At 40.6% G+C, this 15,356-nt stretch overlaps 1 protein-coding gene across 3 annotated transcripts in view; it reads right to left on the reverse strand.

The window, feature by feature from the left end:
- MAP2K5 (mitogen-activated protein kinase kinase 5) overlaps nt 1–15,356 on the reverse strand; it is a 263,835-nt gene that overhangs the window by 87,622 nt on the left and 160,857 nt on the right. For all 3 annotated transcript variants that reach the window (XM_059915478.1, XM_059915477.1, XM_059915479.1), the window contains exon 16: nt 12,587–12,658. In XM_059915478.1, coding sequence (XP_059771461.1) covers nt 12,587–12,658 — 72 coding nt within the window. The remainder of the gene's footprint in view (nt 1–12,586; nt 12,659–15,356) is intronic.

The following is a 15,356-nucleotide window of genomic DNA, read 5'->3' on the forward strand; positions in this document are numbered from 1 at the left end:
TAAACTGCTCACTGGAGTCATGTAGCTACAGGTACCTGAGAAAACATCAGTGCTGGGGTATAGTCTATCGAGCGCAGTCTAAGCCACACTTGTATTTCCAGACATTTCAAAGTCAAGAGAGTCATAATCAGGTAATATGCTCACACTTCTGGCCTCTTTGTGTGTTGCTGCTCCTGAGAGAGGGGGGAGTGAAGAAAGGAAGGGAGAGGTATGGAGTGGCCATCCCCACACCAAGACTCCATGCATGCAGGTGAAGTCATCTTGGATTTCCCTTCTTAACCACCATCTGACTACACCCTCACCACCCACAGAATCCTGAGAAGAAAATAAATCGTTGTTACTTTAAGCTATTAATGTTGGGTAATTTATTAAGAGTAATAGATAACTGAAATGCTATCCTTGACACTGATGTCAGCCCTCCCACTCACCTGCCCAGTCCTATGCGCTTTTCCACTGCACTTTTACTTATCTTTCTCCCTTCTAGTCAAGGAGCTCCCGAGGGCAAAGTTTGTATCCCTACTGCCAACACAAGGCAGCACTACATAAATGTTTACTGATTAGATGGAACTCTCATCTACCTGCTTCCATTTTATTATAGCAGACATACTGGAGATTAGGTTAATTTTTGTGTTTCTTAAAAAAAAATAAACTAGGTCTTGGCTTCTGAAAAACAACAGCAATTGTACATTTCAAAATACAGTAAAGCTGAACCAACTATAGGGATAGTGTAGGTAGCAATCCTGTGAAAAGCAGTGTTGACTATGAGCAGAGTCACAATAAACCAGTCTTTCCCTTTATCTGATTTCCTGCTCATTTACAGTTACCATTTCTCTCTCCTTTTTTCAAACTACTGATCTACTTCTTTTCTACAGCATAGTGGAAGAAGCAGACTTTCATCCAGAGTCAGACACTTAACTGCGGCTCCCTGGTCTAGTCACCTAACCTTTCTGGAAAAGTCCTTTAATTTCTCTGGATCTCAGTTTCCTTATTTGCAAAATGGGAACTTTGATGCTTATAGGTCAAAGTTGGTGGAATAACCTTGGGTACCTTAAATTACTGATTTTTTGGTCATTTCCATCACAGTGGGGAGAAGCTTGAATGCGATAATGAATATCAAATGGCTCTGTAAAGTGTTATGTACACATAAAGTGTTGTCACCCTTCTAGAATGACACTGAGCAAGAAGATGTCAACAGCAAGGAATAGAGGAAAGCACACTCCACTTCACATCGGAGGTCCCAGCTGCCAGTCCTCGTCTGCACGGTCCCAGCTTATGCTGCACCTGTGGGCACAGTCCTTCCCTTCTCTGGACCCGAGCTTCCTCACTGGTAGGAGGAGGGATCTGATTTAACAAGTTCTAATGTCTCTCTTCTAGTTAAAAAACACTCTAGTCTCTAAATACAAGATAAGGAGTGCAAAAGATTTTTCTAATTAAATGCTAAAAAAATGTTAAAATTATTATTATTCGGTTCAGAACCAAAGTATGGAAAATAGTCTGTAGGATCTTTGAGAGGATTTTTAAAGCCAATTTCAGGTCACTGGATTTGAGTATTGATAGAACCCTATGAGCAGTGGTTTTTATTGCTCAGTATCTCAAAGGTAGCAGCAGCGGTTCCTCAAATTATCACACTCAGAATTTTAGAGTTGACAGATGTCACTAGAACACTGGCCCCTTTTATCTTTTAGATCTCAACTCAAAAGTTAACCCGACACCACTCAGTTACTCCTATCATACGGTGCTGTTTATTTCTGTCTAAAAAGTTATTATTGTCAAGCACCCTTCTTTATAATGTAGGCTCCATTAAAGCAGGGATTTTGTCACTTTCATTCCTAGCAATGCCCCCAGTGACTAGCACAGTGCCTGCCACATAATGGGCACTCAACAAAAATCTGCCAAGTGACTAAATGAATAAATGACTGCATCTTGTCTAACCTGATACCTGTCTCTTCTACAAAGTATTTCTTAAAAAAAAAAACAAACCTGAGACAAGTATTCAGTCACTACTTAAATGCCCCTAGGGATGGGGGCATTTTTTTACCTCTAGAAGGATGACAGCGTTGTTGGGTAGGAAGGGTGCAGGGATCGATCCATTAGAAAACTCTTCTTCATACTGAATAGAAAACCATGGGCTTTTTGTTTTCGTTTTCTCGTTAGCTTCAGAAAGTTCAGCCCGCCAGTCATAAAGTAGCAGCTTGCCTCTCCACTGACAATCCTTCAAACACTGGAATATGGGTTGTCAAATGCCTGCTTTGTCTTTCTTCTCTTTATTTCTTTATTCTTCATATCAAGACTTTGTTGATTTAATGTTTCTTTTCTTTTTTTGTAAAGTCCAAATTTTGTGTGTTTGTGTGTATACACGATTTGGACATGTGCTCTTGGAAAAACTTTAAAATCAGTCTGAAATCCATCAAAATAATAAAATGCTTAGCTGGGACTGCTAGCACCTGTTCCATCTTGTCTTGTCAATCTCATGGTTGTTCAGGATAGCTCTGAGCACAAAGCAAGCTCAACAATGCCTCATTCAGTGGGAAACACTTCACTTTGTCTGCCAGTTTCACATTCACTACAATCACTGACAACCTTGGAAAATGCACATTTAGGCATGGTAATCTGAGACAGCTGGATCCCTTCACAGACCTTGCAAAAGGCTGAACTAGTCGATCCATCATCTGCCAAAGGTCATTTTAACAGCTCCTTTTTGCAATAAGTTATATAAAATTTTAGACAAAAAATGACAATAGAAAAAAATCAAGTTAAGACAGAATTACAGAAAGGGGAGTGTGAACAGAGGAATGAGTGACAGGAACTGTTACATGCTCTTTTCCTCAATATTCTTCAGTGGAAGGGAAGGAGGCCCACGACAAGGATTCCAGAACCACACTTCTACCCACTTTCCTATACAATCTTCCGCTGAAATTTCCTTTGTCTTTGGACCCTTCAGCTTTAATTCTTCTGCCATCTGATGGTTTTCAGCAGAAACTTCTGATCAACAGGTAAGATATTTCACTAGATGGAGCAGCAGATAACATATTATAATAAGATTCAATGTCCACTCGTGTTCTTGACAATAATTATAAAAAGGAAGAGGAGAAAAAAATCAATATTTGAGTGGTGCACACCAAATGCCAAGTTTTTATGGTCGAGAGAAGCTGACAGCAGCTGCTTAGAGGGCATCCAGAGCCATCCGTCACCCCTCAGACCAGGTTCATAATCACCAGGGGCTAGAAAGGCAAACAAAGCTGCAGCTGTAGACCCACTAGAGACAGTTGTGTCTCTGGAAACTTTTTTTTTTTGTAGGGAGAGCGGGGAATAGGTTCTTCTGTATATTTAGAAGCAGGAACCAAGTCTAGGTAATGCTCCATAATTCTTTTCACCTGGTAAACATCCAATACCTAGATGTTATTTCAAAGAGAAGCTTACTTCTCAAAGTAATTTAATGGGGTTGTTACTGTTAGATGAAAGTATTTATTAAAAAGCCTAGAATACTGAAATTGCCTTCTCTCAAAAAAATAAGTGTTTCCTATTATTGTTTATCATCTGCCTCCTTCATTACATTGTAGGTTCAACAAGGAAAGGGAACATACCTATTTTATTTACCAATGTGTCCCCAGCACCTAGTAAAGTATTTGGCACATAAAAAGTGTTCAATAAATATTTGAGGAATGACTTCTAATGTTATCTTTGCTCCACAGATGAGAGGCTGACACTTAGAGTGGCAAAATGACTTGGCCAAGATAACACTGATTTTAAGTGGTGGCGTCAACATTTCTGGTTAACGCAAAATGTGAGCTCTTTAACAGTTCAAGGATTAGGATGACAGCCTTAATATCTGAAAATATATCATAGAAAGAAAATGACATACTCTTCACCACACTTCTCCAGAAACTTCTGTCAAAGGTACTGGGCTGGGTGATCCATGTCACTTTTTTTTTTTTTTTATTTAATTTTTATTTTTGGCTGCGTTGGGTCTTTGTTGCTGTGCACGGGCTTTCTCTAGTTGTAGTGAACGGGGGCTACTCTTCATTGCAGCACATGGGCTTCTCATTGCAATGGCTTCTCTTGTTGCGGAGCACGGGCTCTAGGCACGTGGGCTTCAGTAGTTGTGGCACACGGGCTCAGTAGTTGTGGCTCGTGGGCTCTAGAGCACAGGCTCAGTAGTTATGGCACACGGGCTTAGCTGCTCCGCGGCATGTGGGATCTTCCCAGACCAGGGCTCGAACCCGTGTCTCCTGCATTGGTAGGCGGATTCTTAACCACTGCACCACCAGGGAAGTCCCATGTCACTTTTTCAATACTTTTATTTTCATTTTACACAGCTCACTATACTTATGTGTTTGCTTGTAAATGTAGAAAATCACACTGCATTTTCTTGATGTCTAATGAGTCTTATCTGATATCCATTAAACAGTAATGTATAAAGGTAAAATCAAAAACATTAGATGTGTTAATAGCTTTTCACAGTTCCATAAGACAAGGTAGTTATATCTAACTATTTGTACATTTTACCCTAAATTTTCCTTGGGACAATTCTATTACAGATGTCTACAGAGAATTCAATAATTTTCTATTCTCCTACAAAAACTCACTTTCTCTGGGCAAAAGCACTGACATACGTCATTTAGAAAAGTTAGGGATTTTTTTTTTTCTTCTGTAGAAATACTAAGAAGAAGGCCATCTGAAATGACATACAAATATTTCTCTCATGTTATAAAATTAAAATTGAAACATTTCTATTGATGATTTCCTCCCCTTTGTTTTCTCTGTTCTTTCTTCCTGAAACTTCTGTTTTTTACGTTAGACTTCCTCACCTGGTTCTCTAATTTTTTTTTTTTTTTTTTTTTTGGCTGCGGTGGGTCTTTGTTGCTGCGCGCGGGCTTTCTCTAGTTGAGGTGAGTGTGGGCCACTCTTTGTTGCGGTGCACGGGCTTCTCATTGTGGTGGCTGCTCTTCATGTTGCGGAGCACGGGCTCCAGGCGCGTGGGCTTCAGTAGTTGTGGTGCATGGGCTTATTAGTTGCTTGGTGGCATGTGGGATCTTCCTGGACCAGGGATCAAACCCGTGTCCCCTGCATTGGCAGGCGGATTCATAACCACTGCGCCACCTGGGAAGTCCCTGGTTCTCTAATTTTTAATTCTCTATTTGTTGTTGTCATCTGAAAGTTCCTTTGTTACAGCAGCCTGTTCTTGTTTCCTAGATGCAACATTTTCTCCTATCCCTCTGAGAATATTATAGTTCATTTGAATTTTTCTCCCCTGCATAGTGTCCAAGCCCTCCAAATTGCTTTCTTTTTCAGTTATTTTAGGTCTCTGTTCTTCCCTTAAAAGCCTTCCTCAAATGTTTTGCTAAGAGTAAGGCACTACAAATCTGACTAGTAACTCTGTGCTTGTGAGTGGAGCGTGTAGGCTGAGGTAACGCGATCTAGCTGGACTGTTTCCCTGGAAAACTCCCAATGCCTGGATCTTTAAGGCCTCTTGGACACATTTCCCTAAAGAAAGTCTCCTCCAGTATCCTTCCTGAAAAGTAATCTTGGCTGCTAGTGTCCCAGGAACAGGGTGTGGTAAGACAGCTGGGAGTCTCTACATTTAGAATCTAAACTTTCACTTAATGCCTCTGTGCTCAGTAATGGGACCCAGCCTTCTACACTGCCAGGTATCACTTATTTTATTCTCAGAGAAACTCCTCTACTCAGTCTTGTGTTAGGGCTGGGGAGGGGTGACTGTCTGCTCATGCTGAGTTAGGCAAAGAAGCTGTGGGTGGAACAGCTCAACTGTTTCTCAGACATCTTTAAGACAATTCTCTTCTCTGGCCCCACCTCTACTCCTAAGTTCCAGATACCTGGGACCACCAATTCCTGAGCCTTCTGGGTAGTTTAAAGGAAATCAGGTGCTTCTTTCTTCCTCTACTGCTGGCTTAGGATTTCAACACTCACGGTTCTGCTAAGTCGTGTACTGTTGTCCATCTGCTTTCCCACATTCAAAATTTGATTGCTGTTGTCTCCTTTCGTTTTTTAACAAAATTTTTTAAATTTTTTGGCCACACCATGCGGCATGTGGGATCCTAGCTCCCTGATCACAGATCGAATCTGTGCCCCCTGCATTGGAAGCGCAGAGTCTTAACCACTGGACCGCCAGGGAAGTCCCTCTTTTCCCTTTCTTTATGGTAATAAGCCTTAAAAAAAAAAAAATCCCTTCACGGTAATTTTTAGTGGAGTTTGAGGTGAGAGTGGAAGATAACGCATGCATTCCATGCTTTAACCAAATTAGTAGGCTTTTTGAACCATATGTAAACATTTCAAAAAGTAATTCCTCTGAAAGAGAGGGGATATGGCTTAATTTTCTCATTGTGCCCTTTCCAGAAGCTCTGAAACAGAGCTCCCATCTAAAGGCCCCGAGAGATTAAGTGATTTATCCAACGATCTATAGTGTATGCTGGCTGAAGTGGAATTTGAATCTAGGTCTGATACTCTGGCAAACAGAAAACTCCTCTTCACATGCAAAACATTTGTGATCTATTCAGCAAATGTTTGTGAGCACTTATGGTAAAGGCTTTGTCAAACTTGAACTCTGATCTTTATTGTCAGAAACTGCTTTAAAACCATTACAGAAGTATGAAAAAATTGAGCCCCAAAGATTTCTTGAGTACTCACTAGGGCAGTGAAATTGTGCTAGAGAGTGTAGGAGATTATGAGAGAATCAGATTTAAATCCTGTCATAAGGAACTATGACATAGCTATAAATTAATATAATACAAAGTGGAAAACGCACATGCCACAAGGAAGATGTAGATGAAGGTCAGAAGGAGAAATTACTTTCAGCTGGAGAGATCAGAGCTGGTGTTATAAAGGATGTGTATTTAAATTGTATCTTGGGGAGAAGAAGAAAATGATATTCCATGTAGAGTGAACAGCATAGTATTCCTTGAATATTTTTAACTTGGTAAAGGTAATTTTGAAGCTCACAAGAATAACTCTGTCAAAACAACAGAACCCATCAAATCTTTAGAAGATGGTGCTACTTCGATGACAATGACCTTGTGTGACTCTCTGAATGTGTTCTTCACCTATCTAGACACATTTTTCTAAGCCATGGACCTTGCTTTCATCATTTAACACATCATTCAAACGACTTCAGTAAAACAGTGATCACGCTGAAGAGGGGTCTCAGAGGACTAGATGACACTCCAATTAACCAAGCGCATCGAGCCAGATTGTTCTATGCTTTGGACTCAAGAGACTGGTGGAGAGAGGAGGCAAACAAAGGCAGAAAGAGCGAGGACCCAAGTGAAAAGAGCAAAATGCATGCGCTAAAGACAGGGCTTTCAGTCTGACTCCTGTGGAAAAAGCCTGTCAGATTATTCACCACCGACCTTAATAAGGTTTACAATAGCCCGCCAAAGAGAATCACAAACCAGAACATGTACTTGGAGAGCTCATACTCAGTGAGAACAAGAACACTGCAAGACTGACCTGGTGCCTTTTTAGATGTGTGTGCGTCCTCCTGAGCGCTGCAAACACAAGGCTAGAGGAGGGCGTGTGCTGACTTCTTTTTTGACCCAATTAGGACCAACTTAAAAATCCAGCTTTTCCAAATATGACTGCTTACTTCCCTCCCACAGATTTGTGTTGTGACTTGAATGACGCAAGAATATGAATGGATTAACTAATTAGTAAGAAGCAACAGTGGGACTTTCTCCTCAAGCCATTCGTTCTATGGGAGAAGAGAGAAGCAATGCACAGCCTGTGAAATTAAGAAATTCTGCCCTAAAATGTTTTAGGTACTCCTTACCCCTAGAAATTAAAATCATCAAACTTAGTAAGACAAGCCCTTACTATGGACACACTCATTTTCATTTTAACGTTTAGCCCTGAAGTCTTGAATAGCAGCAGCCAGGGTGAATAGTCCTAAAAATCACCCAGTCCACTGAATCAGCGCGAGCTTTCTCCAAGAGTCAAACAAATATTCTGGCGCAGGATTAATCTTCCCAGTTTGTCGTAGCTCAGAAATTTTGTACTCTTGTTAGTGGTTTTCGCTTCTTTTTTCTTCTCTTCTTTTTTGCCTTTTCACACTGATTCTTGTCATGAAGGCTCAAGGAAGAAGTGCAATTAATTCCACGTGGGTTTTGACCTTTACTTCATTCTATAACTAATCCACATGAGGAGAACTACAACACATTTAAGGATCTGAAAACCATAAACAAAAAACACAGAAAGGGGCCAAAATCTTTACATCTAGTAAAACTGCTGTGCTCTAGTCAAGTTGAATAGTCTCATTTTTTTCCCTTCTTAAGGGTATTTCCATCTTTATGTAACTTCTCCCAACTCCAAATGCTATATACAGCTGACAAAATCCTGGAAAAGAAGCACTTTATGCAGAATTGAGAGAAGATGCGGGCAGTTCTGTCCCTGGATAAGGAGATAGTCTGACATTAAAGATTCTTTGCTTAAGGCACAAATGTACCTGTGACTTTTTTAATGGCACATTTTAGCTGCACGCCGCATCATCTTTTATGAAAGAGTGTGGCGAGAGGCCTTGTTATGAGTCCCCAAGGGGACTGTGACAGCACATTAACAAGGGAAGGGGCAGTACGAAGAAGGCAAGCAAGGGTGAACCTTGTATTTTAAGAGTTTAAAGCAAGGAAGGCAGCCTTCTAACTCTTGCATCACCAAACCTCAGGGACTTTATGGAATTTATGGAATTTGGTGGGGGGAGTGCTAGGTAGAGGTAGAAGGGATAGAAAACCCTGGTTCCCATTTCAGGAAACTTCCTTTGCTCGGTTTCCTATATTTTTATCCCATTTGTTTTTTTACCACCCAGTACCCTAGGGGAATAAACTGATTGACTCAAAACACTTTGAGGAAGGTATCCGCACAAATAGGTAGACCTTGCATACCTAGACATTTGCTCTCTCCTGAAGGGTTTACAAAGATCCACCTTAGAGTGTGCTGGGGGGTGGGAGGGGCTCCTCCATCTTTTCTTTCTTTCTCCCAGGGGCAACTCCCTTCAAGACAACCCAGCTCAACCGTCAACTCCTTTGAGAAACCTGCCGCCCTCCCAATCTTTGTGGCTGAGAGTACTTCATAAACATCTTTACTAACAACGCTATCACACTGCTCTGGGCTTTAGGTGTCTGTCTTCTCTATCAGAGGCAGTCTTTTCTCAGCTTTGTGTGCTCCACTCTCCAAGGCTTAGCACGTAGTAAGTGCTTAAATAATAATTACTGAATGAATGAAAGTTTCTACTCTTTGGAGTGTGCATCTAGAAAGGGAACATTTCACTTTTAAAAGTGAGGATAAACAGAAGAGAAGCAATTCTTCTTTGAAGATGGTGACTATGTTTCAGAACACAGTTTGTTACTCAGAAATTTAAAATGCTATTGAGATTCACACTTCTCTCAATCTACAGTGATTTTAAACAGGATTTACCACATCTATTCCAAGAACACTGTGGTGAAAACAAAGAAGAAACTGGCTCTTCAGTGCTTTTTTGGACCAACTTCCCACTCTCTTCAGGTAATGGTCTCATCACATCTGCTCTTAAAAAAAAAGAACCTTGGGGTTCTCTTCATTATTGAATCACACACAATTTCTTATCTATGGGCTCAAAACCTCCGACTCCCATTCCCTATCACATATTTTTTGTTACCTTGTACCCCAAATGAATCTGGTATATAACACGTTCCGGGGCCTTACTCTCCTGTCTAAAGACCTACTCCACCACCTGTGTTTGGTCATCTGTTCTCACCTGCCTGTCTGGTGGAGCATAAGCTCCCAGAATACAGAGACTACCATCACATAGTTCCTTTCAAAAGCGTTTAGTTAAGCATCACACACAAAGAGGTGCTCAACAACCCTTTCTGATGATCATAATCAGACTGCACTTTACATCCTCTAAGGCTGTCTCCTCCTCCTTCTGATCTAACATCTGGCTCCTCACCAACCATTTTAAAATGCAGTGAGCAGGGAAACACCTAACCCTTCTTGGCCCTCACTCCTGACCAGTGGTCCTTCTCTACTCTCCACTTTACTACATGAGCCAACACGCTCCTTCTGGCATTCAGGTGTCTCACACTCAATGATGACACTTTTTCACACTGTTCCTTACACCTTAATCCTCCTCAGTCTTACAGTGTCAATGAGTCTGTTTTCTCCAGTCTTCTGAAGACCGTTCAATAGTTTACCTCCAGGATAAATGAACACGATCAACAAAACCCAAATACATCAATGGCAATCTCGCTCCCTAAATGACAGAGTCTCTTTTTATTACTCTTTGTATCCCTAGCACCCAGCAAAATACTGGCAGACATATATGTCAATACGCAACATAAATATGTGCTATTTATTAAGCATCTATCTATCTATCCATCTACTCATATACCTACCTACCTACCTATCTTAACTGATCTCCCTGTTTCCATGACTGCCCCTCTATATTCTGTGCTCCACAGAGCACCCCATCCTCTTCTGAAAATATAACTCAGATCATTTACTCTCAGAGTAACATCTAAAGTCCCTACCATGGCCTACAAGGCTGCATATGATCTGGCCCCCGGCTACCTCTCTGACTGTATTTTTTCCCATTTTTCCCTTTCTAACTCCACTCTAGTCACCTGGGTCTCTCTGCTTTCCTTAAACATGCCAAACACACTCGAGCTTAGCACCTTTGTATCTGCTGTTGCCTGATGGCCCCCTCACCATTCCAGTCTCTGCTCAAAGGCTGTTTTATCAGAAAGGACTACTCCACTTCATTTTTTCCCTTAGGACTTACCACCGCCTGACAAATTATATATTTAGTTTTCCTTCTGTTTTTTGTACTTAATGCCCCACCCCTCACCAAATGCAACTCCATTTGTATCAAGAATGGAGTGTCCGTCATTACTATATCCCCACTGCCTATCTAGTAGATATAGCAGGAGCTCAATACATGGATGAAGAAACAAATGTGGAAGGAAGGAATGGTGAATATGTATGCGTGCTCTAAATCTTAAATCTATTAGCTACACTGTCTGACAGTATTGCTATGCCTCTGCATATTGTTAAGTCACACAATTCTAGAGTTATTGCAGAAAGCTGAAGAAAGACAAGAACAGACTGCTTAGAGTCACAGAATGTTAGTCTGGAAAGGGGTTTAGAGATCACTATTTTACAGATGAAGAAACTGAGACCCACAGTGAGGGACAGTGGCTTGCACAGGGCCACCTAGAAAAGCAGTAGCAAAGCTGGACCTGCAATCCAGGTCTTTCATTCCCAGTCTACGAGTCTTATCTTTACACCACGTTAACTTCTCAAATGTTCTACACTTTACCTGGTCTTTTACCAAATACATTCAATGACGATGATTTAAAATATGCAAAAGGAAATTATATAATAGCAAGAGCTGAGCTCCACAGATCAAAAGTACTAGTTTTCTCTGAAACAGGCTAATTGGACAAGCCCTTCAGGATTCTGTTGGGAAACTTAGTTCTGAGCATCTGTCCACCAGTATTGCTAACCTGTCAGCTGATGCATACATACTGTATTTCCTCTTAGATTCTCTTTCATGAAGAAGCAGAAGAATATGGTTTAATAAACATTGAATACTTTATTTTTGCTTTCTTTCTATAGTGCAAGTGAATTGAGTCTGAAGATATCTCCTTAGAAATTCAACTGCATTCATGCATTACAAAAATCACAGAAAAAGTATTTGACCAAAAGAAAAAAAGTTGATGAAATTGTGACTGCAACTCATCCATGATCTTGTTTAAGGAGTTCTTTCTACTTTTTAAAGAGTCCTCCTTTATCTGAATCAATGCACATAAGATACAATTCTTGAAGCACTGGTGAATATCCAGACTTTATACTACTGTAATTCACCCTGAGCCAGATGTCCTTCTAATATAAATCCTATGCATTTCCTTATAGATCAAAGATCATTGTACAGAAATCTTAGCACAGACCTCTAGTGGAGCTACATGTAGCATACCAAGATAAAGTCCACTCTAAATACAGCTATAAAGAGTAAAGACATTAAAATTGTGCTAAATGCATACACCTAACCTCCTCCAAATCATATCACACCCTGTCACCCAACACATGATATGATCCTACTGGAACAAGGTGTTTTTTTTTTTTCTTTCTAAACAAACATATAGAAGTTATACATCCAAATGAGTAGGGCTGTACTTGTTAATAAAGTAATCACCTCTGGAAGTTATATATGCATTCCAACAAGGCTACTATCACACATAATTTTTCTGGAATTTCTCTTTCAAAACACAGGTTCTCCACATTTAGTGTGCATAAGGATCACACTGGGAACATGTTAATAATGCTGATTCTTAGAAATGTGAATTGAATTGGTTTTAGATGGAGTCTAGGAACTTGTATTTTTAAGAAGCACTCCAGATAAGTTTTACACAGGTGATCTGTGAGAAATAACACTTTAGAATAGTCAGCTCACAAGCCATGCAAGGGTATCAAAATAAGGACTATTGAGTTAAACTCTGTTTACATAACACACTGGAGGTTTCATTTTTTTTCAAAATCTTCATTCTTCCTGATAGAACATATTAGTACAGATATACACAGAAGCATCTATTTCCAAACAACATACCTCCATAAAAGAGATTCCTAAGCTCCAGACATCAGAATGGATTCCATATTGCTCCCCTGAAATTCTTTCAGGCTGTAAGAAAACAGAAGGGAGCTTGTGAGTTCATGTAAGCTACTCCAGGAAACACATACGCTAACGTGAGCTCAGTTAAGGCAGAGAGCCATCAATATCTGCACAGCACATTATGAAAAGAAAAACAATTTTATATGTATGTGTTTTATATAGATAATACATAGAAACTGTATAGGTAATATAGGTATATTAGATATAATCTCATTGAATCCTCACAAAGACCCTGTGAGGGAAACTTTGTTATAAAGAAAATGAAGGCTCATATTAGTGAAATAATTTAGGCAAGTCTTAAACTAGTAAATGAGCTGAGACTTCAACTCAGACCAAATCCAGTGAGTGGTCTTAGCTGTGGAGTGACAAATTACAGCACAGTATATAATATTATCACTTATTTGCATTTTGAGAGATGGGTCTGAATCACTAGGAATTCTGTTATTTTAAATTTTTTATTTGGAAATAATATTAAACTTATAGGAATGTTGAAAGATTAAGACTAGTACAAAGAACATCCATATTTCCTTTGCCCAGATTCACCTACTACTCAACATTTCATCCCATTTATCAGGGTTTCTTTTTGATATAAACCAAGGAACAGTTCAAATGGTCCATTTGGGACTCTTGGTCCTCCATTCAAGATATGTAGAAAATACTTGGTCTAACAATTACCTGCACACTCTCTACTTCAGCAGGAATAATTGCATACTGAAGTGGGTGCTGCCTGGTCTCTCTATCCCTCCAGGATTTGGCATTCAGAAACGTACTTCACAGAAGTCTTTTGAACGAACACAGGAACAAATGAACAAGAGAAACTGAGGTTTTGCTGAGATGGAATGGTTGCTCAAGGTTACACAGCTAGTCATGGCAGGGCTAGGATCATGACCCACACCCCTTGGCCCCCAGTGCAGTATTCTCTTCTTTGCACCATCCCTGGACTTCTTGGAAGCCACCACAGCCATCATCCTTCAAAAGTTTCCATGAGGGCCCTTACAAGTAACTGGGGTCAGGGTCAGCCTGGTCCACTGCAGACAGAAGAAATGGACATCCACCACTCACCAGCAGGGGATATACCATGAGTGTAGAAGATGTGCGCCAGATACTCTCAGGTGAGTTGGCACAGTCCTACATCTTGGGGAGTCGGCTTAGTTGGGACCCAGAACTTTGTAACCTACTTCCCACTTCCACCTGCGAGGCTATCTCAATGTATTTAATGCCTTCTTCCCCACTTTTCATAAAATTACATAAAGCCCTACCCTGAGGTAGCAGACTGGATTGTCTTATTTCCCTTCCTTTATTTCTTTAATTTGTAAAACCCCTTTCCTACCAAGAATAATTCTTCCCAAGTGTCATGTGACCATTTCTCCCAGCTGCTAACAGATATGGTCATTCCAATCCCCTAATACTTTTTCTTTTATCTTCTAACCCCCCATACCATCACTTTTCAAGGTCCTTGCTCATACCTGAATGAACCCATTATCCATTTCTAGTTAGATCAATACATAATAGGATGCGTTCATATGCAACTGGCCAGCCAGTTACAGGAATAATGCCATCGTCATAATATCAACAACGACATCATCACTCTGTGCATTTATTGAAGAATTTCCATGTGCCAGGCACTGTTCTAAGTGCTTTTCATGCATATTTCACTTCAGACTCATAAACACCCATACTAGACTGGTACTATTATCATCCGCATTTAACAGATAAGGAATATGAGGCACAGAGAGATTTAATTTGTACCCCCTAGAAAAGGATAATAATAGCTATCATTTAATGATCACCTAGTTTGTCCCAGACACTGGGCTAGATACTTCACGTCCTCTACACTTCATAACAATCTTACAAATATTATTATTTTAAATTTATTTTATTTATTTATTTTTGGCTGTGTTGGGTCTTTGTTGCTGTGCACGGGCTTTCTCTAGTTGCAGCGAGTGGGGGCTACTCTTCGTTGCGGTGCGTGGGCTTCTCATTGCGGTGGCTTCTCTTGTTGCAGAGCACGGACTCTAGGCGTGCGGGCTTCAGTAGTTGTGGCTCGCGGGCTCTAGAGCACAGGCTTAGTAGTTGTGGCACACAGGCTTAGTTGCTCCGCGGCATGTGGGATCTTCCCAGACCAGGGATTGAACCCGTGACCCATGCATTGGCAGGCAGATTCTTAACCACTGCACTACCAGGGAAGTCCTCTTACAAATATTATTGCCCTAATTTTACAGATGTAAAAACTGAGGCTTAGTAAGATTAGATGACTTGCCAAAGTCTAGAGCTACGGCATTAAGTGTATTATTTAGGTACACAGCCAGGATTCAAATCCAGGTACGTCTAACTGCAAAATCAGGGTTCTTTCCTGTGTGGCAAACTGCCCCCAGAACTAGAAGTCAGAAGAGCCACACACTAGTCTCGATCTGTCAGTATTTCTCAAAATGCAGCCTTGGACTCGTCATTAGAGAACTGTCTGAGGTGCTTATTGCAAATGAACTTCCAGTATCAGAATCTCTGGGGGTGGCTCTGGGGATCTTCATTTTAAAAAGTAATTTCTCTGGGTGAATCTTTGGTAAACTCAGCTCTAGTCACTAAACACATCAATGTTTCCTGCAGACGCGATGATCTACCTTCCTCTTCTCTGCTTAGTGAATGTTTCTCCTATGGGCCCTGTTCAACGGCCACCATTTTTTGGTGAAAACTTCCTCCACTCCTCAGG

The sequence above is a fragment of the Balaenoptera ricei genome, chromosome 2, assembly GCF_028023285.1.
Source record: "Balaenoptera ricei isolate mBalRic1 chromosome 2, mBalRic1.hap2, whole genome shotgun sequence".
Classification (NCBI taxonomy): Eukaryota; Metazoa; Chordata; class Mammalia; order Artiodactyla; family Balaenopteridae; genus Balaenoptera; species Balaenoptera ricei.